We start from the raw sequence: 26,907 nt of genomic DNA on the forward strand, positions 1-26,907 counted from the left end.
TGATGTAATTTTTTAAAATGTTTCTTAATACAGAATGACAAACACCAACAGATCTCTGGAAGACTAGAAGATGTTCGTAACAGAAAACAAAAGCATAAAAATGAGTTTGCCAATCTAGAAAAGAAATGTGATATGGGAATTATTGAACTCAAGCAATTGGAACAACAGCTTCAAGTATGTGATATTTTGATACATCTGGAATTCATTCCCACAAATGATGGTCAATGCAGGGAGGGAAAAAACATTGAACTTACTTGTCTATTAAGGCTACAGTCCTGAGTGTCCCCAAGTTTCTTTGTTGTTGTTTTTCTTCAGAAGATTGCCTGTCCTCTGCTATCCATTCTCTTTTAGTTTTTTTCATTTTCATATGCACAGTTCGGTTCTCTGGAAGGAACAGATTACTGTAGTCCAATATCAGAATTGAGACCTTGCACCTTCTTTGAAATTAGGTTCCGGACAGCAGGTTCCTCATTCCTACTCTCAGCCCTAATACAAAATGTTTGAGAAGCCTGACAAATTAGGTTCTTATGATTCCTGATCTCTGACTGCTGCTTCAAGCACACAGAGACAGACGTTCTACAGAGCAGGGACAATATGAATCACTGATAATCAGCCCAGAAGATATCAGAGGCTCCTAAGATCTTCCCTAAGCAGGAATGTTTATCCAGCTTTCTTAACAAAGAAGTTGAATTTATGGCAATTTTAAGATTTTTAAGAGATTCGTTTTCCTTTCATGTCAGTTGCAGATCATAACCACAAAAACTATACAAAGCAAATAAGGAAAACAAGAATGTAGCACAACCATTTCTTTTTTAAAATATGCTATAAGGTTTTGAGAGTCATTTTGATGTAGTATAGCACCAGGCTAGAAATCAGGATACAGTGATACAGCCATAGGTACAAAGCCAGCTGGTGACCTTAGGCCAGTCACTTTCTTTCAGCCCTAGGAAGGAGACAATGGCAAACCACTCTGTAAAACCACATGAAGAAAACTGCAAAAAGCACAAAGAAAAATTATTTTAGTTGGGACTGGATAGGTAGAGGTAGAGAGATAAAATATATAATTCATATAGTGAAGGGTGGGGAACTGTTGTAGCAAATGAGAGGTATGTATAGACAAGTGTGTGAGTGCACCCATACTTATCTACAATGCTCTCTTTTGGGGTAATGCTAATACTTCAATGTCAGAAGCACCAAAGGGCTTCCATGGTGAAAGGATTTGCCGGTGACATCACAGTTGCTTGGGGGACACCCAATTGGGGAATCCTTTCTGATTCCCATGAACCCACCAAAGTGGTACTCATTTATTTTCTTGCTGTTGTCTGCTTTTGAACTGCTGGGTTGGTAGGAGCTGGATTGTGTGATGCCCCGCAACAGTAATGGGTCTTGAATGCAGGCTGCCAATGGTCAGCCCAGCATTCTAACCTTGTGAGCCACCAAACTCTTGGGGTAAGCAATATTAAACAAACTGCAAAAAAGGAGTAAGAAATAGTACTCAAAAGAAATTAAAGCAGGAGGTTAGATAAAAGAAGAAATCATTTTCTTCATCCATTTTCACATTTTTAATTAACATTCTACCAAGATACACAAGTTCATTCTTTTGATCTAAGTTGTCACCATTCATGTACAACTTGTGTTTATGTGATTTCTCTATTAAATGCAACCTCTAGTCTTTGGGAATTATCACATCATGTAATCTGTGTCATATTTGTTAAGAACATTGAAATTCTCAGATAGCAACATGGCATTATCTGCATACAATAGTATCCATATACATGACCCCTACCAACACACTCAAGCATTCCTTCTTATTCCTTGTGTCTTTATTCCTAAGTGACCATTTTATTTTGTTGACAAATGTGAGAGATTGTGATGAAACTGGAAAAGAAAATGGAACAAGGGAAGGCACAAAAAAATCAAAAGCAGAAGACAAATTATTTGGAGGTTATCTCATAAACTGGAACTCAATCCTAGAGACAAGAAACCTGGAAATAAGCTTTTCAAATTATTGAAAGAAACTTTACTTTAATGAACTCACTATGAATGAGACTAACATTAAAAATAACTTATTGAAATGTGTGTAGTTCCTACTTCCTTGATCTTGCCCAAATGAATGCCACTAGACATTGAAGAAGACATTTTAAAATATGTCAAAATGAGTTTAAACTATAGAATATATGTCCTAGAGCTCATTATTTGTGTATGTACATCTGTGTTGGCATGTGGCAGGGCATTGGAGCTTGTTTTGGCATACTGTTCTCTAAAACAGGACTGCTTGCTTTGTTTGGTCTTCTGCAGCATTAAAAGAAAACATAAAATTAGATTTTTGAAAAATTGTGAGATATCCCAATCTTCCAAAATGTCTTTGTTGATGCATGCTTAATTCATGAAAAGTTAGTAAGTAAATTTATTCTTGTAACTATAGATCATTACATGTGCCATGCCATAAAAACAATAAAACAGTAGTGATGTAAATTATAATATTGTAAAATAAAGTAATAAAAAGAGTATTAGATATTAAAAAGTTATAGCAAGATAAACCCAGAGCTACAATTAAGAAATTAAGTATTTCTAAGTTTAAATGACAGCAGAGCAAAACTAGCAACTTAGTTGTTGATAGTTGAGAACCAATCCACAACAGCAAGAAGATTTTCAAGATCTGAGCCCTTGAGTTCACTTACCATCAATAATTTGGTCCTCATTTCGTTGTAAATGAGGTAGTGGAAGACATGTCTTTTATCTGACCAACATCACAAAGCAAAGACATTGTTTGACAGGGTGTCATGAAATGTTGGTGATTTCATTCATCCATTCATGATGCAAAATGTTATAGATGACACATTCCGTATATAAGGATTACTGACCCTTGAGGTGCATTATTACTCCGATTTTTTTATTATTGAAGATATATTCTCAATACCAGAATATATCCAGCTACATCAGAAATAGGTTTTGTTTTGTTTCATCCAAAGGGCACATATTTTTGGAAATGTTTTGGCTTCAGGGATCATGGGATGACTAAAATGGAATCATTATAATAGGTAAATGAGGACTTTAAGAATTCACACAAAAGAATTGGGCATTTCTCAGATTGTGGATTTTAAGGTGCAAAATTGATATGAGTCTGATACTTAAAGAACCCATTTTACCCTATTAATTTATCAAGAAACATTGAAAATTTGAGCCATAGTCACTTGGAGGGTACTTTGGAAGCCACTAAATATGTGCAGGAGTGTTTTTTCTTACCTCTATGCTTTCATTTATATTATCAGATTATGTCAAACACATTGTGCTGGTAATACTTTTCTAAAATATACCACCCTCAACTCTACAGGAATATCAGAATAAGCTGATTGCTCTTGTTCCTGAGAAACAACAGTTGAGTGAGAAAATAAATCACAGCAAGATTAGTAACTCTTTTGGTAAGTATCATTGGCCTTATGTGTACATGTTTGTAAGAGTACATTCATTCAGGAGTGTTTTCCTCCCTCACATGAGGTACATTGGAAAAGGAGTTCTGAGATGCCCTTTTCAGTCTCTCAGAAAATTTTCCCATTCCTTTTACTGTGAATGACATCACCCACTCTGCGTAGCAATCTGTCTGTTTAAGGCAGATGTCTCCTATAGTTAGTCAAAGACTAAAATATTAATAAATTAAGTAAATACAATATATAGATATGTGAGTGCAGGGATGTGCAGTCAGTGGAGGCAGAGCCTCACCACTGTCATCATAAAAAGAAAAAAAAGGAAAAGGAAAAAGGCAAGAGCTGAGGTCAGGCTGAGCTAGTTGCTGCCTGAGTCAACATGGATGACTCTGCTTAGTGCTTAACTGTTTTAAAAAGCCTCTTAAAAAGTGCCCTCTACAGGAAGAGGTGGGAGAACAACGTGCCTCATCTAGTCTGGCGTTTTATGATCACTCGAGTAAAGTTAAGCAAGGGTTAAAAGCCAAAAAATTCCTGACATAGGTGAGGCACGTCTGAAATCCTCTCTGAAACAGCTGGAAAAGGTATGTGTGGGTCGGAGGGAGGGGGAGGAATTCAAACTTCATCCTCCTGGTGCGGGGCTTTGGGCAAAGGCTGGAGGGAAGTGCTCCCCCTCCCCAAGTGTAGTTTGATTTCAGGCAGAGCCACGTTGTCTTTTCAAACCTGTAATCAGTGAAGTTGGGCTGGATCCTTCCGGGACTGGGGGAAAGTGTGTGTGTGCTCCAGTATGGCTTTTTGACTGGCTTCCTGCCTCCTCCTGTGGTTTCCCTGATTCCCTCCAATCCAACATTGTGTGTGTGTGTTTGTGTTTGTTTGAAAGAGATTTTGTTTGAATGAGAGAGGGAAGGGGATAGGAGAGATAGTCCAATCTAACTTGTGTGTGTGTGTGTGTGTGTGTGTGTGTGTGTGTGTGTTTGAGAGGGGGGAGGGAGGGAGGAAGGAGGGGAAGGGAGAAGAAAAAGAATGAAGGAAACTTATTTAGCAAAGGAGAAAAACAAATGCTGTCGCTTTAAATCGGAACTGAGCATGCCTGGCTGTGGAATTCTGGGAGTTGAAGTCCACAAGTCTAAAAAAATTGCTGCCTCACCAGCCAAATCATGGCTTGAATTATCTTGTTTTGCATGTAATGGGTCATATATTAGTTTCACCTTTTAAGTTGCATTACTGAAATAAATGAACTTTTGCGCGATATTCTAATTTTTTGAGTTTCACCTGTAAATATTAAATATTTGGTCTTTCATTTGCAGATACACATCTAAATTCATTGCAGAAGAAATCATCAGAAAAAGAAGAATTATGCCAAAAACTTCAGGAACAACTAGATACACTACAAGAAGAAACCACTTCCAAGCTGTCAGAAATTGATATTTTTAATAAGCAGCTCGAGGTACAATTTTGTTGTAGCCTTTTATTTAAACATCTAAAATTGTTTATTTAGCAAAACTTTCTTTTCAATTTGTTCCTTTAACCAATCAAGCCCTATGTGGTATCTTCTCTTCATGAGATCTCATAAAAATGCAATTCGTTGATGATACTCAAATGCTTGCCCATTAAATCTTCAATTTGATTTTAAAAAGAATTAGTACCAGCATTTTGCAGTTTGACCTGTTTACACCAAGATTCACATGGGTATTATTTTGCATATTGTAGGGTAAATTAATATTATTCAAAGTAACATCCACTAAAATAATGAAAGTGAACCTTGGCATAGGAAAATAGATGAAAATAAGATTTGCAAATACTCTTTTTCTTAATTAATAAAAGCTTATATATAATGGAATAAGAACAAAAGGCCAGCTATTTCACTCAATATGTTCATTATTTAAGACACACCAAAGCAGTTTCTTGGTGCAAGTGAAATTAATATTACACCATCTATTTTCCATCCATTCAGCCACAATGAAAATTGGGAATATGCAGATAAGGGGAAATATGGAGAAAACAAAAAGCTTGAAAAGTGTGAGAAAACCAAAAATGTGTACAAACTGCAGTTACTAAGCTTACTTCTAAACAAAGAACCTATTCCATGTTCTTTTTATTGGCAGTTAGGTTCTCCACTCAACCTCTTTCCTGAAATAGAAGTGTGTTTCCAAAATGCAGAAGCAAGGGCTTAAGCTACACCTGAAATCTTCCTTACCTGGATTACTTAGTAGTAATGTCTTCTTTCATTTACTGTTTTCTGTCATCTATCAAAAGCCATGATTGCAGCGTGACAGAGAGCCTGATTCAAATCTCTTTCAGAATCAAAGGTTATGAATGGAGGACTTGAAATTGTCCTTCAACTGTCAAATCCTGGGCAGCAAATGAGATGTATAAGTAATTTAGTGACAGTCATCCATGCTACATTGCAACATATTTGTGTTTAAATTATAAAACATATTCTAGATACATATACATGCATATTAATTAGAATATGGAGGGCTGGCAAAGCTATAATTTTTTGTGTTTAAGATAATCTTGGGAGTGCGGTGATTAGTAATTTCCTACTTAACAATATGTGTCTGAAACCTTTCCACGCAGCTGATAGATAACAGAGTATGCCTGTAAATGTAACAAAGGGAAAAGTCAGTGCTGCCATCACTTTCCATTCTTTACTTTCTTGTTTTCTCCCCTTTTCTAAGTGGACAGCATAGGCAGGTGACATAGAAGAAGTGGCTTTCTCTTCTCAGTAACATAACTGAGCTCTTTGTGACTGATTAACATTGGAGGCTTAGCCTAGCCAACTATAAGTAGTCCTTGCTTAATGACTATAATAGGACAAACACTAACAACCCAATCATTAAACAAGTAACCATGTGACTGCCACAGACTAACAATCTCACTCCTGTCACAGTTGTTAAATGAGACATCACAAGACTGTGACTTGCGGTTTTATTGCTTTCCAATGACTCTGCTTTTTGGAATGATGATCCTATAACTTTGGGATGCTGCAGCAGTCATAAACACTCATCTGATGTAAAAGTGCTGAAACAGCGATCACATGACTGTGGGGGTGCTACAAGGATTGTAAGTGGAAATACTGATTGTAAAACTACTTTGTCAGAACCGTTGTATCTTTGAATGATTACTAAACATGGCAGTCATTAAGGAAGGTCTACCTGTGAATCATATATGCTGTAGAACAGGGCAACTTAAGAGAGATTGTAAAGGAGCAGCTGTTTGATCTGTTTCATGAAATGCTGTAGTTAAGAGGATTGGACCATAGTTCCTGACCTGTCGGTTCTGTCTAAGTCAAGGGGTAGAGCAACAAATATAAAAGAATACCCTGCTTTTTTTTTTATTGCTTCGATCAGGCCAAATCCATTGTACTGCCTGTTTTCACTGTAGAGCTTACATGCAAATACTGTAGAAAGATGTGTATCCCAAGTACCAATCCTTATATTACAAAATAGCACCACTTCATCTCAAGCATCAAAGGGATCAACAGTTGAAGATTCCCCAAATTGTTTATGCATTCTATGGCATGCTTCACTTATTGTGGGAAATGAGAATAGAAATGGAATGACCTATGCAGCAGAAGAAGCGATGGCTGAATAGGAACATTGCAGAGGACAACAGTTTATTGTTGATCCGATTTATGAACCATTAATATTACTAATTTTAGCTATAGAAGACTCTCTTTCTCACACTCTCATTCACCCCTCTACCCCTATGGGTAGATATGATGAGAGTTGAATCAGAACTTTGATTGCTAGATTAATTATTCCAATTCCTTGTCATAACCTTTAAATTCTCCACCTTCACAACAATCCCAGTGAAAAGTTTAACTGCTTTTTATCTGCCTTATCTTACAGTGTGAGACTATGGATGCTTCTATTCTTCAGTGCCTTTTATATCTGCTAAGCTGTCTCAACAACCTCTTCCTCTTACTTAAGGTTATTTTCTAATCTTTGGCCTTTTTTTGCTTCTAATAATTTCCGTGTTTTGTGTGTGCGTGCGTGTGTGTGTTTTTAAAAAATAATTTGCATTTCTATAGCACTTGAAATATTTTCCTATGCAATAATTTGGTGCTCTATTGCAGTAACAGATTTTATTTGCCTTCTGCTTGCTTTTAAATTCTGTCCACTAACTAAATACTTTCAATTATGGGAAAGGGTAGGAACAATCCTCATGTCACTACTTTTAAGCAAAATCCTTAAAACTCACATAGTGTTTGGTGGATGGATTACTCTTTACCAGTTTATCTGAAACAAAGTCCTATCTGTAAAAAGATTGTTATTATTTTGTCTATTTTAATCATAGAAAAATACTTGTCTATTATATGTATAACGAAGGAAAAGTGTAAGGCCAGAATTCCCAGAATAAGTAATAAAAAAAACATTGTGTGAAAAACAATCTCTACTTCTCCCCAGATCAACAAAAATCCACTGATAAATATAAATGCTTGATTTTGCCTCAAGAACATTGACAGAAAAAAATAATAAATTAGCTAGCGTTCTGAGTTACACTTGAAGAAAATGGCCTGCTACTTTCTTTTTAGATACCAATAGTTATAAAATCAAAGGAAGTTGGATTCAGATCATAAAATCTCAAGACTATATATTCCTGGGAGAAAAAACTTGTGAAATTACAAAGCCCATTACATATTGACTTGTTCTCCCATATGTTTGGCTTTTTATAACAAACCAACTGCCAATTAGAGTATCACTAAGGCAAGCTTTATATTTTTCAGAATAAAAATTTTAAGATCTTTGTTCCCCCATAGATTATATCTTTAGACTGTTTTCAGAAACCCATTTGATTACCCCTTTGGATCCAAGTTCCATCCCACCACAACTGCTGCTGAACATGCTATACATAGGATCGTCTTTGTTTGGCTTTTCCACGATCACAATGTGACAATTGCTCTGGTACTTGCATACAGGCTGCCATATATTGCCTTCATCTTTTTCCAGTTTCCCCTTAGATCAAAGAGAAGAAAGCATTTCCAGAGCTGTTGACGTGGAAATATAACAGTATTGGTCTTTTGTAGCAAAACAATAGTGTGGTATGAGATTTTATAAATCATTGCTTCAAAACATGCACTGAATATTATTCTGAAAAAGAACCAAGGGAATTATAAAACAGAGAAGTCAAGGAGAATTGAAATGCAGGGCATACAGACAGTGATGTTGATAATTGTCATTAGCCATGCTAATAAATGTGTTAATAAATGTTTTTTACCCAAAAAAAATGGTATTTGCTTAAAATCATAGATTATCCAGTTGAACGTTGTGGATTCTGACTTTCATTTGTCTTTATGAAGCGGGTCTTTGTGTAATCATTCATTCACAAATAATCCCTTTGAGAACAGTCACAGAGTATCCTGAGAAATACCAATATTCATACTTTATTCACAGAGTAACTGGTCAACTTATTGTTTTTGGAATGTTGCATAGTATTTCTGATAAATAGATTATATAAGAAGATGAACAAATATATGAATTCCTCATATTATCAATATAATGTGTGAATAGTGTTTGCATCCATCACAGGATTTGTTTCCTGTCATTTTAATTCCAGTTTGTTTTAAAGTTTTATGGCTGCTTTCAAAAAGTGCAATGTTTTGATACTCTCTGATGTTTCATTACCCAAACTAGGTAACATCATCAGTGCGAGTGCTTCAATGCTTCACTAGCATTAATGTTGTAACCTAGTCTGGGTGCAAGATCATTAAGAAACATCACTGGCGTTTGGGCATGGGAAAGAATATTCTATCTGTCTATTTAGTATCAAAGCATATCCAGAAGACTCAGAATGATAACTCCAAAAACAAGAATAAGATAGGATTGTGCTAGTCTATAACACTGTGGAAAGGGTGTCCTGCCTGAGGGGCACTTATTTAGAATGGGATGGGAATTTTTCCAGGCTGAGATCCTTTTTTCTTGTGCCATTGGTAATATAAAAAGAGACATATTTGAAACAAGGGGTATCTTATAGTTTCCACTGTTTCTGCAACAAAGCAGTTTTGGAAGGTGGGAAGCAATCTAACTTTTCCTATATGTATGATGGAGAAAGGCAGCTAGGTACATGCTGGATATGTAAGGAATGTTCTTCTGTGTATGTGCAAGCACAATTTTTGAAAACTTGACCTGGTACTTGATTTGGGCCTGAACCATGAAGCAATGGTCTGAAAGTAAGAGCAAAGGATAAATACAAGATTGTTTTTATTTTGTACAGTTCAAAGTGACATTCCTCACAACAACCCAGTCAGGTGGATTGGCCTGAGAGACAGATATTGGCTCAGTCATTCAGCCAGTTTCTGTGCTTAAGGAAGGACTGGAACTCCCTCCAATGTCTTAGTTTCTAGTCTAGCATGTTAGCCACTATACCAGAGTAACTCCCAGATTTTGTAATTTATCTTGATCGTTTAACAGTTGGTTTGACATTTGCTGACAATGTCCAATAGTATAATAAAGTTACTTGATAATCATACGGCTGATGTGTACTAAAACAGTCTAATGTTCTGTACTCAATAATGATATTGTTATGTCAGTATAAAGGGTAATTGCAAGAAAATGACTTAGCCAAAACTGGCAGAAACATTCTACCCAACTCAAGTAATTGGCATGCAACCTTCTAACACTGAATTAAATAGGATTATTTACAAAGAGTCTCTCATTATTCAGACAAAGCATAAGATACCAAAAGGTCTTGAGAATCTTTGAGGAGCCTTCTACACATTGGTGTTTCACATTAAAGTTTTATGATTCCTTTCAGTAATTCCATCCCCAACTAGTGCTATAGTTTACAATTTATGGAAATTATGGAGAATATGTAGATATAGTAGTCTTTTTTCACTTTTGGTTGATGGAGAACCTTTGCTTGGAAAATTTCCCATTACCTTATGGAAAACTACTTAAATGTAAGTAGAATTAATAGTTCTCTCATTGAATCAGAAAAAAAATAGGATGAGAAATACACCCAACAATATGCATGTTGTTAATGAATTTAGCAAACAAAGTGAATGACTTTGCACCAAGATATGCAAGATCCATGAATAGCCAACTAGGGGCAATTTCTTGGCAATTTCTACTTAATGGTGCTGAGTGTGAAACATTACATAACTAAAGCAAACCTGATTTGAAGATTAACTGATTTCAGCAAAGCATGTCACCTAAGTATGAAAACGTTCATTTATTTTTTCTTCAATAATTACTAGAGAAAAGTGAGGCACTGAAAAGAACCATTTGAAAAGTTCATTGAAGAATGTGATGACAGGTCAGAAATGTAGGGGGAAATAGATATGAACAGTTCAGTTACTAGTTTCTTTTCAGAGACTTTCTGTGTTATGTTTGTGATATTGGACATTATTTAAAAAACTCAGAATATCAATAACTCTGTAATACAGTCAGCCCCTTCATTGTATGAAATAAGGAAGGAAGGAAGTATAATCTTTATTGTCATCGTACTTAAATACAACGAAATTGGTTTTAACCTCATTGGTGCAAAAGTATAACAGAAACGAAAAAAGAAAGAAAAAGAAAAAAAACTAGCGTATGCATGGAGTGATTGTGGTTGTATTTAAAAGTCTCACAGCCCAAGGATAGAAACTATCTTTAAACCTGTTTGTTCGGCTGGCTATACTTTGATGTCTTCTGCCTGATGGTAGATGTGCAAAGAGACACTGACCAGGGTGTGAATCATCTCTGAGTATCTTCCTTACTCTGCAAAAGCAGCGAGATCTGGCGAAGTCATCCAGTGGTGCCAGAGGGCAACCAATGGTTTCTTGTGCTGAATTGATCACTCTCTGTAGTGCCTTCCTGTCCGCAACTGTTAAACCAGCATACCATACTGTAATACAATATGTGAGGACACTTTCTATGGTGGACCGATAGAAAGAGGTCATCAGCCATTGTTCCACCTGATTTTTTCGCAGGACTCTAAGGAAATGACAATTCTATGGCTGCTAATTCAATTTAATGTTCTCAAAAATGTAGGAAAGGCCTTAATAAAAATAATAATTCTCCAATTCCTGTACCAATAAACATGTAGTAAAATGATAAAGTAAACATACATACATACATACATACATACATACAAATTTTTAAGGAAAATTGGCTGATAAAGGCAAAAAGAGGGCACTAACAAATGCCATGACTGCCTACTCCTCTGGGCTTCCCGCACAAGCCTGCAGAGCCATGTTATACCTCCTTTTCGGAAGACCAGGGAATCAGGGCCTGCCTCACCTCTGGGGAGAGAACATTCCATAGAGTGGGGATATTGTCAGAGAATGCTCTTTTCCCAAACCTGGAAGGAGACTGCAACATACCTTCCCTGCCTGATCAGGTGGGATGGGCTGATGTAATATGAAGCCAGTTCCATAGGTAGCCTGGCTTCATGCCCTGTAGGGCAGTATAGATCGTAACTAACACCTTGAATTATATTGTTTTTCTCCTTTTCATTTTGCTGTTTGTTATTTAACATTTAGAATAATTTTTGTGACCCTTTTCAAACAAAGAGAAATAACAAAATATTCATGCCTCAGCAATTGAAAATCATCTCACAGTTTAGGAGTTAGAATGGAATCATACAGTGTTCAAAGTGTTGGCAGGTATCTGTGATATCATATCAGGTAGACTGAGAAGCCTTCTTCCCCTGCTCTAGACATCACTACAAGGCTGTAGCAGTGGTGAAGAAATGTAACTTTTTGCCATCGTCATTATAGAAAATTGAATCTAACTTATAAAGTAGGGTATGCACATAATAAGTGATTAGAAAACAATGTTCACTGCAGCAGTTTTTGTGCACATTTGCAAAACCATAAAGAATGACTTTAAATGTTTTTTAAAGGGCAGTTTAAATGGTATGGAGGGCCTCAAAAGCAAAAATAAACTAAAATAATTTTGTCTTGGTCTATATGATTGGTTGGAAACCTGCAAGAACATTTGGATTCAGAGTATTGAATGGAATCACTTCTCTAAAATCTGCTTGCTTTTTTGCTTTCTTAATTTTGTGTTTTTTTAATAGGAACTAAGAGAAACTTACTGCACACAACAGAAAGCACTTGAGCAGCTCCACAAAATCAAACATGAAAAAATTCAAGAACTGGAAAGAAAAAGAACTGAACTTGTTTTGAAAAAAAGAATAGATGATGAGACTGCACGGTAATGTGTTTAAAGTATTTCTATTTTTTCCTCTAGCCCCTTCATTTTATTCTTTGTTTCCTATCAATAGGTAACAATAAATACAGAAACTGCATTTTGAGAGTATGCATGCTAGCATTTACCACTCTTTACTGATTATATTGCTGTGACAAAATTAAAACCAGGTTTAAGTTTTTTTCTAACATTCTACATCAAAATACATGCATTTTAGTAAATAGTACAGATTAATATTGCTATAACCAAGACTGCATAATACAGGTGAACCTAAAACCTTCTGAAGGCAATGAAAAGAAGCTGGCATAAGGTTCACATCAAGGTGTTTGCTACTCATTCTTGCTTTTCAATACTAATACTAATATCAGAATAATTATTTTTTGTTTCTTTTCTATCTTTCAAAAGAAAAGCAAAACAGGAAAAGGAGAACTTGTGGCAAGAAACAATCAAGAAGGAAGAAGACGAAAGAAAAAAGCGTCTGAAAGAAGATCGAATGCAGGAAAAGATCCATGAGGAAAAACAAAGAGCTGAGGAGGCCATTGCACGAGAGAGGGAAATCCAGAAACAAAAACTGGCTGATGAGAAATTTGAAGAGGAAAGACAAAATAAACAAGTAGGAATTCTAAGAGAGACTGAGCAGCTGAGGCAGAAACAAAAGGCAGAAGAAAAAAAACGACAGGAGAAAATTGCAAAAGAAGCTGAGGAGAAACTTAAACGATTTGAAGAAGGGAAGAAAAGAAAAGATATATTTAATTTGCAAGATTCTGAGAAATCTGTTTCTCTGTTAAATGAGAAAAACATAAATGTTCTTAAACAAACAAAGGGAAATCTTAAGTCTGCCCTGAAAAATGAAGGTAACTGTTCTTTTTTTAGATGTGAGTAGTTTACTTTGGATTATTCTGTAGTTTGAAACAACATTTAGGATCCTGAGATGGCTTCCACTCTTGAGATAGGACTGTCCCCAAAAGAGTCCCTCATGGATCCTCCGGTCAGATAGCAGATGCTGTTTTTTGCTGATTTCCCCTTCTCTTTGCTCTGAAACCTTCTACTGAGGACAGGGGACTTTTATGGAACAGTAGTAGTTACCACAGTAGGAGGTTCCTGTGTATTAATGGAAAGTCTTTTGTTATGCACAGACATTTAGATCTACCAGGACCTCTGATAGCTGTCTACAGTGTCTTTTGCTGTTCCTGATTGGTGAGGAAATAGGAGTTTAAAGGGATGGCAACTTTTCAGTAGTAATTATTCCTGTGTATTTGGCTCTTTCCAAGATTTAAACAAGAGGATAAGGTGGTGGGCTTGCAGAAATCCTGAACTTCCTAGAAATAGACTTTTGAAAAAGCATTTATCAGGAACTAGCAATCAATTAATAGTATCTCCTTGACTCTTCAGGCCATCCAATTAGTGCTGCTGATTCTAAGACATCAGTGGGCTTCGTGAATTATAGAGCTTTATACCCATTTGAAGCCAGGAATCAAGATGAGATAAGCTTCCATTCCGGAGATATTATTGAGGTAAATTATCATTTCTGAATACTAAATACATAGTTAGTTTATTTAATCCCAAATAATTTTGTTTTTTTCTTTACAAAATGCACCAACTGACATGTAGCAGAATTAAAACATATTTATAAACAAGTAAAAAAATATTAACATTACATTTGATAATTTTTTCTCTCCCATTTCCTTTCCAGGTTGCTGAGAAAACTGAAGGAGAACCTGGCTGGTTATATGGAAGTTTTCAAGGACATTTTGGGTGGTTTCCATGCAATTATGTAGAGAAAATACCTGAAAATGAAAAACATGTTTCACCTCCCAAGAAAGCCTTACTTCCTCCTACAGTCACTGTACCAGCTACTTCAGTTCCTCTAGAGTAAATATAAATTTATGTATTCAATTTATTTATTGACCGGCTGGCTAAGAATAATAACCCAACAACACACACACACACACAAAGACAATCAGCAACTGAGATTTAAAAATAACCATTAATACAATACAAATATTTCAATAACACTATTTCACAGTGAATACACCAACATCACAAATTTTTAATTTGACATAGTGTGAGAGTAGCTGATCTCTGTTCCATTTTAAAAATGTAAAAGTATTTGTACTGTGTTTTGATATTAAGTGCTTCTTGAATTAAAATGATAGCTGGAGGATCCATCTACATGAAAAAGTTTTCCAAGTTGATTTCAAGAATTTCTCTCTTTCTGCACAGTAAGGATTCCTTAGCAATTGCAGAAGCTATGAATTATAAAGCATCCCTATATGTCCTTTCTGGGAGATCTTGAAAGTGTTTTGGCTAGTTTGCTGTTTCACCTATTAGGTTTTATTGAAAGTAATTCCCTTATGCATATGTTTTGATCTTGCAGAGTACATTCACCCAGTAAACCAGCAGATGAAGCAGATTACCAAAATGTATCTTTTGCAAATTTAAATACTAGCTCATGGCAGAAAAAGTCTGCCTTTACTCGCACTGTTTCCCCAGGATCTGTTTCTCCCATCCATGGGCAGGTATGTTGGTACAGAATGGAACTGTTGGCACAGGGTTGGGAGCATCAATATGCCAAGGACATCGAAGCACATTGGTTTTATACTTTTGGTGTTTTATATTTTTGATTTTGTTATTAGGGAGCTTGTTTTACTTTATGATGCTGTTGTTAATGGCCCAAAGTTTTTGGGAATGAACAACCTACATATGAAATACATAAATATGTAAATAAATGAAATATTATATTGCTGTAACCATCTAATTTGTAGCATTCATTTATTAAAGTGCTCTATATTCTCTTTCATATAATATATAGTATTACATTATATGCAAGAAATACATAGTGGTAACCTGCATAATTGGCTAATTGTTGGTTTATGAAAGATTACCCTGTCCACCACAAAAATTTTCAAGGTAGTTTACCAGAGCTTGTCTTGCCTGGTTCTATTTTATTGAAAATGTTCCATAATTTAGTTGGAATTTGTAGACAATTTTTAAAAATATATATATTTATGGACCAATGTGTAGGGAGATTCTCAATCATCCAGGTCATTGTTGTCCCAAAGGTGCTTTTTCAAGAGGCAACTGGACTTTCTTGTTTTTCTTTGAAGACATTTCGCTTCTCATTAAAGAAGCTTCTTCAGCTCTTGTAATTATCAAACTACATTATCCTTAAAAGACACTTTTAATCTATTTTAATAGGCACTTTAAAAGATGGTGGTAGATATAAGTATTCCTATTTATGTGGTAGAGTTATTCATTTTCTCTAGACTACGCCAAATCAATTGCAGTATATTCCAAATATGCTTAGCTTCTTCCAAAGTAGAGCTGCTAGTTTGTTTTACATTAATCATTTGTATGTTTCTGAGGTCAACATATTTTAGTATAGATTTTGTGTCTTTAAAACTCGCATGGCTGGCATTAACATACTACCTACCTTTGACAGGGACAAGTGGTAGAAAACATAAAAGCACAAGCACTTTGTTCTTGGACTGCAAAAAAAGATAATCACTTAAATTTTTCAAAAAATGACATAATTACTGTGCTGGAGCAGCAAGAAAATTGGTGGTATGGGGAAGCTGGCAAAGGAAGAGGATGGTTTCCCAAATCCTATGTGAAGATTTTGCCTGGAAATGAATGCCAAAGAGATGAGTAAGTAAGGCTGTCAGAATATTTGAACTGAAACAATTGGCAAAATGTTTGTGGTTTGTGTAGAAGGTGAATAGAAGACATTTACTGAGATTTGGAGGGATTCATATGGACAATCTCTGATTCCCCACAGATGATTTTTCAACACTTTAAACTTTGCTGGCTTTGAATATTACATTTAGAATTAAGAACAGTTGCACAGATCATTTTTATTCTGTTTTTAACCATTCATATATTATATTCCCAAATTTTTGGATAAATTCAGAATTTTTAAAATAAAGTTTGAAATTGAGAAAGATATTTGGAAAAAATCTTTTACCAGATCAGTGGTTTTACCTTAACAAATACCATCTTCACACAGAACTTAGAATTCTCATTTCCCTTCCTTTCTTACATTTGTGTTCTTATTAATGCCTTCTGCTGATGGGTTTGTAGGAAATCACCCAACTTTAAACCATGGATTCCAGTGATGGCTTATTTTAACAAATCAGAATTATGGTAATATTAACACCAAAGTATGGCTGGTGTGAAACAGATGCTTCACTTTGAATCCACCCCAAGGGTAGGATGGGGAGGGCTATATGAGAAGAGAAAGAAATGAGACTCTGTTTCATCATATCCAGTAAGATTTGATGAATTGATACTTTCCCCTATTTTCAAGGATCTCTAAGTTTGAATAATTGAATATGGAAAAATAAGTAACTTAATTATTTCTTCTGCAGATCAGAAGCTGTTTATGCAACTATAAATAAGAATCCTTCCACATCAACTTGTGTTTCAGGTGAGAGTAAGATCTGCATTTAAGCACTCTCAGTCTTTGAATGAATGTATGTGTCTCAAGGAATAAAGAACATGCATAGTACTGCAGTATTTCAAACACCCGTTACAACACTATCCAATACTATAAATGTTCTGAGATAAATATTTGTAATAATAAAGAGAGAAAATCCTTTTATTCTGGTCTCCATATATTTTACCTGCAGAGTGTACTTTTTCTCTGAATACTTTAATAAAATAATTTCATTAAAATGGTTAAATGCAGGTTAAATTGTGACACGTGATAAGAAATCAGCATGCTGGATTTGGAGAAGTTAGCCTAAACACCATTCAAACCCTCATCTGCTAACCAGCATTGACTTAAGTGAAGTATAAATTTGCTTTGCAAAAGTGATGCTACACTTGCAAATACCAAAATGTGCAGTATATATGTATGTGATGAGGATATGTTTATATCTTTCCCTCTATTAGTAAGCTATACTACAAATCACAGTGAATAGCATCATATTTGTAATTGTCTGCCATGCTAGACCTGAATACATGAAGGGACACTACACACTGCTAACAAATGGTGTAAGATGTCTGAATGTGAGAGGAATACGTTTGTGTGTGATTAAGCTATTGCAGTATTACATTTTGACTTTGAATTTTTCTGTCATTAAAAAAGGTATCTATAATTTCCTTTGTTGCCTGATGTTACCTGAGCATTAGTCAAAGATGTTGAAGTAGAAAGGATTACATGAATCAGTATTTTACAATCTTTAGTCATATACAGCTTTACTACAAGACTGAATTTTTCTCTACCTTTTCAGAATATATAGCACTATATCCTTATTCAAGTTCTGAGCCTGGCGATTTAACTTTCACTGAAGGTGAAGAAATAGTAGTGAGTCAGAAAGATGGAGAATGGTGGACTGGAAGAATTGGTGATAGAAGTGGAATCTTTCCTTCAAACTATGTCAAACCAAAGGATCATGATGTAAGACTTCCAAAGTGTTTTGCTTTTAGGGTTTCTTTTTTCTTTTTTTTCTTTTTTTTTTGCAGTTAGAGATGCGGGATTTCAAGATGAAAACCAAGACTGTTACAGGGATACTGGTACAAGCCCAAGGAAATGTAATACTAAAGAATTCAGCTTTGTCTCAGAGAATAAATATTGCCCATTCTGATGGCACTTGTGGCAGGGCATAAAAGGCAGGGAAGATGGGAGGAGGCAGAATTTGTTGCAGAAGGATTGGTTTTAGATTTTCTAAGGTTGTGTGGTGCTTCAAAAATAGGTACTTGCAATAAAAAGGGGAGAGCTAAAATTAAACGTAAGCTCCCAATTGTTTCTTCTTTCTTGTAGACTTCTACAGCTAGCAAAACAGGAACATTAAATAAAAAACCTGGTAAGTATTACTGATATTTTTATGTTCTTATATATTAAAATCATTTATTTTACACTAATACATATTTCTCTTTAGAAATTGCTCAAGTTACAACAGCCTACACTGCATCAGGAACAGAACAGCTAAGTCTTGCTCCTGGACAGCTGATTGTAATTTTGAAGAAAAATTCTAGTGGATGGTGGCAGGGAGAACTACAGGTAATAGAGCAGGAGGTTCCTCTGACTGTATGTCATGTTTCTTATATAGATGAGCAAATTATGTCTGTAAAAATACTTTTTGCTAAAAGAAATATTTTGAGCAAAACTGTATTTATTTCAAGAAGAAAAAAAAATCTATAAAAAAAGGAGACCTCATTGGTTGGTTGATTATTGAAATCAAAAGAAATATATAGTAGTTAAATATAAATGAAAACAAGAAGGAATAAGCATGTAGACACATCAAGCACTTATCTACTAAAAACTAGATCTATATCCCTCTTGCATCATCTGCTGTTGAGAAGAATTTAGCACTCTTCCTCCTTATGAATCCATAAGTAAAAAAAGAACATATTTTCTTAAATGTGCCCCAAAATATATGAAACATAAAGGTATTAAATCTGAGACCATGGTTCGTACATAGGGCAGAACAATGGTGGGATTCAACATTTTTTACTACTGGTTTTGTGGGCATGGCGTGGCTTGGTGGGCGTGGCTTGGTAGGCATGGAAGGGGAAGGATACTGTAAAATCTACATTCCCTTCCCACCCCACTCCAGGGCAAGGATACTGTAAACTCCCCATTCCCTCGCCACCCCACTAACCTGCTTTCCAGCTCCGTTCTCCTGTGCAGGGCAACAGAAGAAGACCCAGCTGATCAGCTGGGATGCCGATCAGCTGGGACTCAGGAGGCAGAGAATAGATGGGGGGCAGGGCGAGTCAGAGGTGGCATTTGCCTGTTCTCCGAACTACTCAAAATTTCCACTACCAGTTCACCAGAACCGGTCAGAACTGGCTGAATACCACCTCTGGGGCAGAACAAGAAAACATGAGATATTGATTCTCTGAGCAGAGGTAAAAGTACGCAAGTAAAAGGACATTAGATTTTGCATTGCTAATTGTGTTTTTCAGGCAAGAGGGAAAAAAAGACAAAAAGGATGGTTTCCTGCTACTCATGTGAAACTGTTGGGTCCCAGCAATGAAAAGACTATGCCAGCTGTTCATCCAGGTGAGCAATTAAAACTTGTTTCTGGTTGGTGGCCGAGTTTATACCTTATGGTAAAACCAAAGTGCTTTTTTTTTTCTTAGCTTAACATACTGTGTGACTTCATCCATTGTAATTTGTAACCTATAGTTTATGATTTAGATTCATGTGGAAACCCACGCAATTGTGATATATTAAGTAAACTACAAATTCTTATAGTTTTAGGTGCAAGTCATATAATGGGTATTATTTTCATTTTTATTGTGGTAATATTTTGTTCTTGGTATTCATTTCAGTGTAGTTATTTATTTAATTTCTTTCTTTTATTTCTTAGACTTCCCTTCTCAATATGTAAATATATTGAGAATATACGTATATATTTATATTTATTTTCTGGTTTCTCTTCAGATTTTACATAAGACCATTGATATATAGAGTTACGATAAAATCATATAATGCATACTTGTTTATGCATTGTAGCCAAATTATTTGAATTTTATAAAACTTTGGGCTTTGTACTTTATGAAGAAGAAAAAAACCAAATCTTTATTCTGAGAGGCAATCTATAAAATGAGAATGAAAGTAAAGCAAAATAAAGTCAGGATTAGACTAGGAAGTATGTGTTCTATTTATACATGTTTGAAATTACTTGCATCAGAATGTGGGACATATATTTATTGAATTTGTTATAATTAATATAATAGAATCTTTGGAGGAGACAGTATATAAATAAGCAAGTAATTTTAGGAAAATTAACTTTCTGAATTTAATCAAATTTATTTAAATAAAAGAATTTGTTTTAAGAATTAATTGGAAAAAAACTGGCATTATTTTTTCTACATTAAATGCCCTAAGCATTTGTACTATTTATTAAGACGAGTAATAAATAAGCAGGTAATTTTAGCAATTTATAATTGGCAAAGCTTACCTTCACAAATTATGACTGCAATTTTTGCTTTTTGAAAATTGAAAGTATATTAGTAAATGTTTTTTGCCAAAACTTTACTTTCAAAAAGAAGACACCCTTTACCTTACTGCAATTAAGCGTTTTTTTATAGTCCTATACTTCCGTGATAGCTTCTGAATTGAGCACTGAATGGTCAGATCCACATTTGCTGAGGTAAGGCAATACAGAAGTTGGAACTTTTCATCTCAGAAGCAGAACTGGGCCATTGAGAATAAGATTGCTATTTCTGAATTAGAACTATTTTTGATTATAAAATCTAAATATTTAACATGCACAAAGTTAAATAGTTTTGTAAATTTCTATGCAAGGATGGGGATTTTTGCAAGTAGTGAAATAGTTACTGTTGGTGCTCCTGAAGAACATGTCTCATATTTTTTGTTTCTATTAGTGTGTCAAGTGATAGCAATGTATGACTACTCAGCAAACAATGAAGATGAGCTCAATTTTTCTAAGGGGCAGCTTATAAATGTAATGAACAAAGAAGATATGGATTGGTGGCAAGGGGAAATCAATGGCGTTTATGGCCTCTTTCCTTCAAACTATGTGAAGTTGACTGTAGATTCTGATCCAAGTCAACAGTGTAAGTAAAACTTGCTTAAATATTCATGCTTTGGTATGGAATAAATTCAGATACTTCATTGAATATAGGTGTGCATTTGTATGGCCATGTCCATTTCTTCAATAGGAAAATGCTGAGTTATTTAGAATTGCAAGGCTAAACTAATGACTAAAATAGTTTAGTCACTGAGATACATTGCTGTGGACCTTGTGCCTTTTTAAACATGGCAGAAGTTTTTAAGAAAATTGTTTGGAAAGTTCAATTAAATATCCATCAATTTTTTAACACCTGCTCCCAATTATGTTATTCTGAAATCTTCCTGTGAGTAGTGAGCTATTTGAGTAAGAGAGCAATAGACTGATTTTATTTATGTCTGGTACAGTCAAAAAATTCTCAGTGGTTCATAACTTCTACAAACAATATAATAAATTCAAAATAACAACATAAATAACATAATCAAATGGGTCTACTGCATAGATAAAATAATATATCCTAGTCCAACTTTCCTCAATAGAGTTAAATCTGGATTATTGCCTACCTTTTTTAAAAAGAAAGCATCAAAGAAGTTTTTCAATATAGGCTTCATAACTTCCAACCTCACAGATCAGATCTGTCAGATCTTTAAAATGGACTACCATATTTTTCGGAGTATAAGACGCACCTTTTTCCCTCAAAAAAGAGGCTGAAAATCTGGGTGAGTCTTATACACTGAATACAGCATTTTTTGCCTCCTGAAACCTCCTGAAAAGGTTTGCCTTTTCAAAACCTTGGTGCATCTTATACTCTGGTGTATCTTATACTCTGAAAAATACAGTAAGTCAGGAAACAGATCCTACAAGGATTCCAGGCATGCTACCTTATTACTGTAGGCTTGGTTTTTTGTGTCATCAAGTTGTTTACTGCAACTTTACTGCAGGTTTCTTAATGACGTTTTTGGTAATGTTTGCACTAACCTGCTTCCTAGGACTGAGGGAGTGTGTCTGTCCTAAGGATCACCTGACTGACTTCATGCCTAAGAAGGAAATAAAGTCTCCTGGTTTCTAGTCTGGTGCCTTAACCACTATACCAGACTGAACATAAAATAACAATCCTGAAAACTTGTAAAAGTTTCTCTCTGCCCACTTAGTACCAAAGAGAATCAAAGTGAAGTTATTTTGAGTTATCTTTGTACTGAAGTTAAAGCTCTGACTTATTATTCAGAGTATGCAGCTCCGTCATTTAATATTTCTTGACATCAGTCTTATTAATACAGAGATTACCAACTTTTCATTACTCTGGTTTCCAATTATTAAGAGATCTGTGTTTTGCCACAGGATGGAGATAGTTTTGAAGCAGGATTTTATCTTTTTTTTAAGGGAGATCAAGAATTGTTCTAGTATAATTCCATATGTAGCCTAATATAATTAAAGTGCCTGGTAGAATCTAATTTGTATAAATATAGTCTTATGTCTCACCTTATGAATAGCAGGAATAGTGTTGGCTTCAACATTCACTTTTTGTATCTTCCCTTTGACTTTTGCTTTGTTTACCATTTGATCAATAAAACATGAATGCTTGCTTTCTGTTTTGTGATTGTGGTTTGGCCTAATTGAAATATTTCCTTGATTTGGAATTTGGATTATTTCCTATATGATTAGAATGATTTTTCTAGCTTTTAACACAGCTAACAATGTAGTTCATACTTTTAGATTTAACATATTTAACAAATTGGGCTGCACCATAGTAATTGGATACGCCAATGTTTTATGTTGGGATATTAGCAAGATAAGGTTTTCTGGAATTTTTAATCTTCCTCTAGAAGGCCAATCTCATATTTGTGGATGGACCAGATTGTTATCCTTTAGAGCAATTGCAAACGTGCCATTTGTCTACATAGGGACAGTTTCTAGATAAGAAAAGTCATTCCCATATCATAATATTGGGTTTTTGGTTTGTTTTTTTATGCATATACCAAGAAGGAAGTTGCTGTAAACAAAATGTCTCTGGTTTGTATATATTATGCAAAGTTAGTAATTACTTATATTCTACCCTAATAATTTGGCTTGTATGAACTTCAGTGTTGGCATCATAGTTACTTCAAAATGAAAACCTGTTTCTTAGAAATGTGTAGTTATTCTAGCAAAGATTTCAGTGCTCTCCCCCCTCCCTTCCAGGTGCACTGAGTTTGTAACCCTATTTTTCTCCTCTCTTCATATTCTGGTATGAACATGGAAAGAGTTGGTAGCATATTTAATGCAGCAAAGGTCTGAGTGCTGACATGTATTGGAAGCCTATAGAGAAACAGAGATACACACACAAAAACACACACATGCATATAAATCTTTAATAAGTGTAGTTTTACATTCTGTGTCCTGTTTCCAAATAGTTTTAAATTATCAGAAGTATTTAAAAGGATATTAATTCTGTCTTTATAATATTGGTTATTAAGACAGTACTGCTTCTTATACATTTCATCATTTTCTACTATAGTTATTTATCCCTATTTTTTTTTCTTTTCTTTTTCAAGGACCCACTGTTGTCTTCCAGTATGAAAGCACCTCAGAGACCCACTATACAAGTTTGACTATAGCATGGCGGCAGGGTGGACAGCCTGCTCAGATCTCTGAAACGATTTCTTTGCTTCGCTTCAGTATTAAATCCACTCAAGACTTCACGTTTTGTTCTATGATGTACAATTACAGTTTATTTATGCAAACTGATTAGTGGGTCTTTGTGTGGCTTTCTGCACTCTCCAATCTGGTTTTCTCTACTCTCTTTATTTAGGACCAATAATGAATTATTAGAATGCTAGTCCAAGCTATCTCTTGGCACAATGCAACTTTAGGCACACAAAGACCTACTATTTGTACTGTCACATGGGAAGTTGTGTTCTCATGATTAGCATCATATGTTTCCTATGTTGATCTCTCACTATGCACTTCATGTATGATCCTGTACACAGTGACAATGCTATTGTAAGAAAACAGAGCAGAGATAGAATAAAATCTGTTGTGTTGTTTTAAAGGCACTTTATATCACTGTTATGTCTATATATGTTATATACTAAAGCTCTTTAGTTTCACCTGAAACAAATATATAATTTGGCTTTTGCTACAGAAGTTGGAATGATTCTGCCCTAAATATTACACACTTCTTGATATGTTAAAGGAGAGAGTAACCATTTTTTTAAAAGCTGGACAAAGTTTGTTTTTGAGAGAAACTTCTTATAGAGCCTTGCTGAAAGTCCGAGAAGCCTTCTCCCTTCTGTCCACCCTCCCTTCCCTCTCATTGGTCCTGATACTTTGGGTGGTGTCAGCAAAAAGAACCTTTTCAACTGTGGGAGACTTAAGGGAAGTACCTGAATGCTGCTGGCATTATCAGCCTTCCAAGAGCATTTCAGATCCTGGTTGTGAGGGAAAGGAGCTTGTTGCGAGAGAGGAGCAGGACATGGCATTGTAAGTTTTTCAAAATTAAAAGAAGCCTTTTGAGGCCAGATACCTTAAGATCTTTAGAAATAGCATGTTATTGCATTCCAGTTTTTTGTGCCTAGGCTTAGAAAAAAAATCCTCAAAAGAACACTATATTATGACAGGATAATACCAGTCATAATGTAGTGGGCAAGGCTGACATTTTTGGCTCACCCTCCCTCACCCTCCAATTATTTGGATTTAAAATGCAAATTAAATATATGTTTTAGTTTTATTTTCAAGAAAAAATACAAAAACACACCACTGATTTTTTTTTTTTACTACTGCATTGTTTTCTGGGAATTTCTTAGTTAATAATTGTTTACTATTAACCAAACTTTTTGGTTATTTTTTTTCCCATTCTCATTAGCATTTGCATACATTCACCATTATCATCTCGCTTCATGGTGCCTTTTTGACCAGACAATCAAGCTTTTTTTCATCCCTGATGTAGCCCATATCCATTTGTAAAGGTAGCCTTGTCCTGCCTGCTAAACTGTGCTAGACGCCTTGGATAGCTGCGCTGTGTTGCAGTCGGAGTTAGTTGCTCTGTTTTCAGGAGGTGTGTTTGCATGTGAGCAAATGTTAGGTGGGATTTGAGGCTCTCTGGAGTGACCCAACCCCCACCCCGTTGGTTTACAGACACCAGTATGAAAATTAATTCAGTCTTCAGATTGAAAGAAGTTTCCTATTTCTTCTGTACAAGATTAGATATTTAATTTGGAGTGCATATCCATTTTTTCAATATTCTAAGGGTGTAATCCTAAAATTCTTTAATGAGTGATTTATTTTAGCACCATTGCCTCACAGTGCAGCCTGTGCATATTTAGTCCAAAATAAGCTATTGTGTTCAATGGTGCTTCGTCTCTGATAAATGTGTTCAGAATTGCTATTTAAATGAATATAACAGGCTTATCAAATCACTGATGCCTTTATTAGTAAAGTATAGTATAGTACGAAATAATGGATTGTAGGAGGAGGGTCTTTCATGCCAAATATAACAGGTGCCTAAATCAAGTTATAAATACATATTTATCTTATCTATATATTATTATTAACAACAGCAGATCTGCAAATAGCTCAATCTTAAGTTGATGATTCTCCCATGCTAATATTTATCATATGACCTAATATGTTCATCAAGGCACATGATGGTCTTTACTTGCAAAGCACAATTGTAGTTTAGCAGCTGCCAACTAGAAGATCTCTTATAGGAGATGTAGCAACTAAATCTCAAATTAAAACCAAATATTAAATTCTGTTAATTAATTCTTGCCAAGCTATAGTTCACCAGCCATTTCTAATGGCAAGATGAGTGCTTATCCATCTCTTTGGGTTTACCAAAACAGCAACAAAAGCAACAAAAAGTAGTATATCATTCTCCTGGTAGACCTCAGGTTTATGCTGTGTAAGGACTCCCAAGATTATAGAACATGGAGTAACATGCCTGGAAGAGACCTCGGAGGTCTCCCCTGCTCAAATGGTTGTACCCTACTGATCAAATAGTTGTCCAGTCTATTTCTGAAAACCTCAAATGATAGAACATCCACAACCCCAGAAGGCAAATTATTCCATTATTTAATTGTTCTGTCAGAAAAATTCTCTTTGCTTCTAGGCTGAACCTCTCTGCCAATAAATACAGGAATTGATAATTTTTGTAGTTTTGGTTGTTGATTGGTTAGTTACATGGGTTTTTAAGAATAAGACTATGAGCAGAAAGCCTCTGAGGGGCTTATTGCTCATTTCTACCTTTAAAAAGTTTTTAACCTAAAGCTAAACTTGGTACAATTTCAGGCTGTTTCTGAAGCCTGAGTTTTAATGACAGAAATGGAAGCATTTTGCTTTCTGAGCTTATGGGAGGGAGAGTGGGAATAGAAACTGTGCTGCTGAACATCAAGTATTTTGCCATTAAATTTCAGATGGATACAGGTAGTCCTCGACTTCCAACCACAATTGGACTTAAAATTTCTTTTGCTAAGTGAGACGGTTGTTAGTTGAGTTTTGCCCCATTTTATGACCTTTTTTTGCCAGAGTTGTTAAGTGAATCACAGCAATTTTTAAGTTAGTAACACAGTTGTTAAGTGAATTTGGCTTGCCCAGTGACTTGGCTTGTCAGAAAGTCACAAAAGTGATCAGATGACCCTGGGGCACTGCGTCCGTCATAAATATGAGTCAGTTGCCAAACATCTGAAATTTGATCAGGTGACCGTGGGTATGCTGCAACAGTTGTAAGCGTGAAAAATGGTCATAAGTCACTTTTTCACTGCTGTTGTAACTTTGAATGGTCACTAAATAAACTGTGGTGAGGACTACCTATAATCTCAAGGTACTTGGGACTGCAGGTTGTTCGTCCTTGGCTTATGGGTTGCAGAAATGAATATAGCCATA

The 26,907-nt window shown here is 35.3% G+C and overlaps 1 protein-coding gene across 5 annotated transcripts in view; it reads left to right on the forward strand.

Moving 5' to 3' along the window:
• ITSN2 (intersectin 2) overlaps positions 1-26,907 on the forward strand; it is a 74,885-nt gene that overhangs the window by 32,241 nt on the left and 15,737 nt on the right. For 3 of the 5 annotated variants that reach the window (XM_032213645.1, XM_032213647.1, XM_032213646.1), the window contains 15 exons: positions 34-174; positions 3,335-3,422; positions 4,730-4,869; positions 12,432-12,568; positions 12,968-13,416; positions 13,955-14,076; positions 14,256-14,434; positions 14,940-15,081; positions 16,005-16,210; positions 16,930-16,988; positions 17,797-17,963; positions 18,327-18,369; positions 18,445-18,566; positions 19,475-19,571; positions 20,903-21,094. In XM_032213645.1, coding sequence (XP_032069536.1) covers positions 34-174; positions 3,335-3,422; positions 4,730-4,869; positions 12,432-12,568; positions 12,968-13,416; positions 13,955-14,076; positions 14,256-14,434; positions 14,940-15,081; positions 16,005-16,210; positions 16,930-16,988; positions 17,797-17,963; positions 18,327-18,369; positions 18,445-18,566; positions 19,475-19,571; positions 20,903-21,094 — 2,284 coding nt within the window. Of the gene's footprint in view, positions 1-33; positions 175-3,334; positions 3,423-4,729; positions 4,870-7,276; positions 7,358-12,431; positions 12,569-12,967; positions 13,417-13,954; positions 14,077-14,255; positions 14,435-14,939; positions 15,082-16,004; positions 16,211-16,929; positions 16,989-17,796; positions 17,964-18,326; positions 18,370-18,444; positions 18,567-19,474; positions 19,572-20,902; positions 21,095-23,579; positions 24,767-26,907 lie in introns of those variants that run through there. The other 2 variants (XM_032213649.1, XM_032213648.1) reach the window with 2 other exon arrangements.

This window comes from Thamnophis elegans, chromosome 3, assembly GCF_009769535.1.
Source record: "Thamnophis elegans isolate rThaEle1 chromosome 3, rThaEle1.pri, whole genome shotgun sequence".
NCBI classification, from domain to species: Eukaryota; Metazoa; Chordata; class Lepidosauria; order Squamata; family Colubridae; genus Thamnophis; species Thamnophis elegans.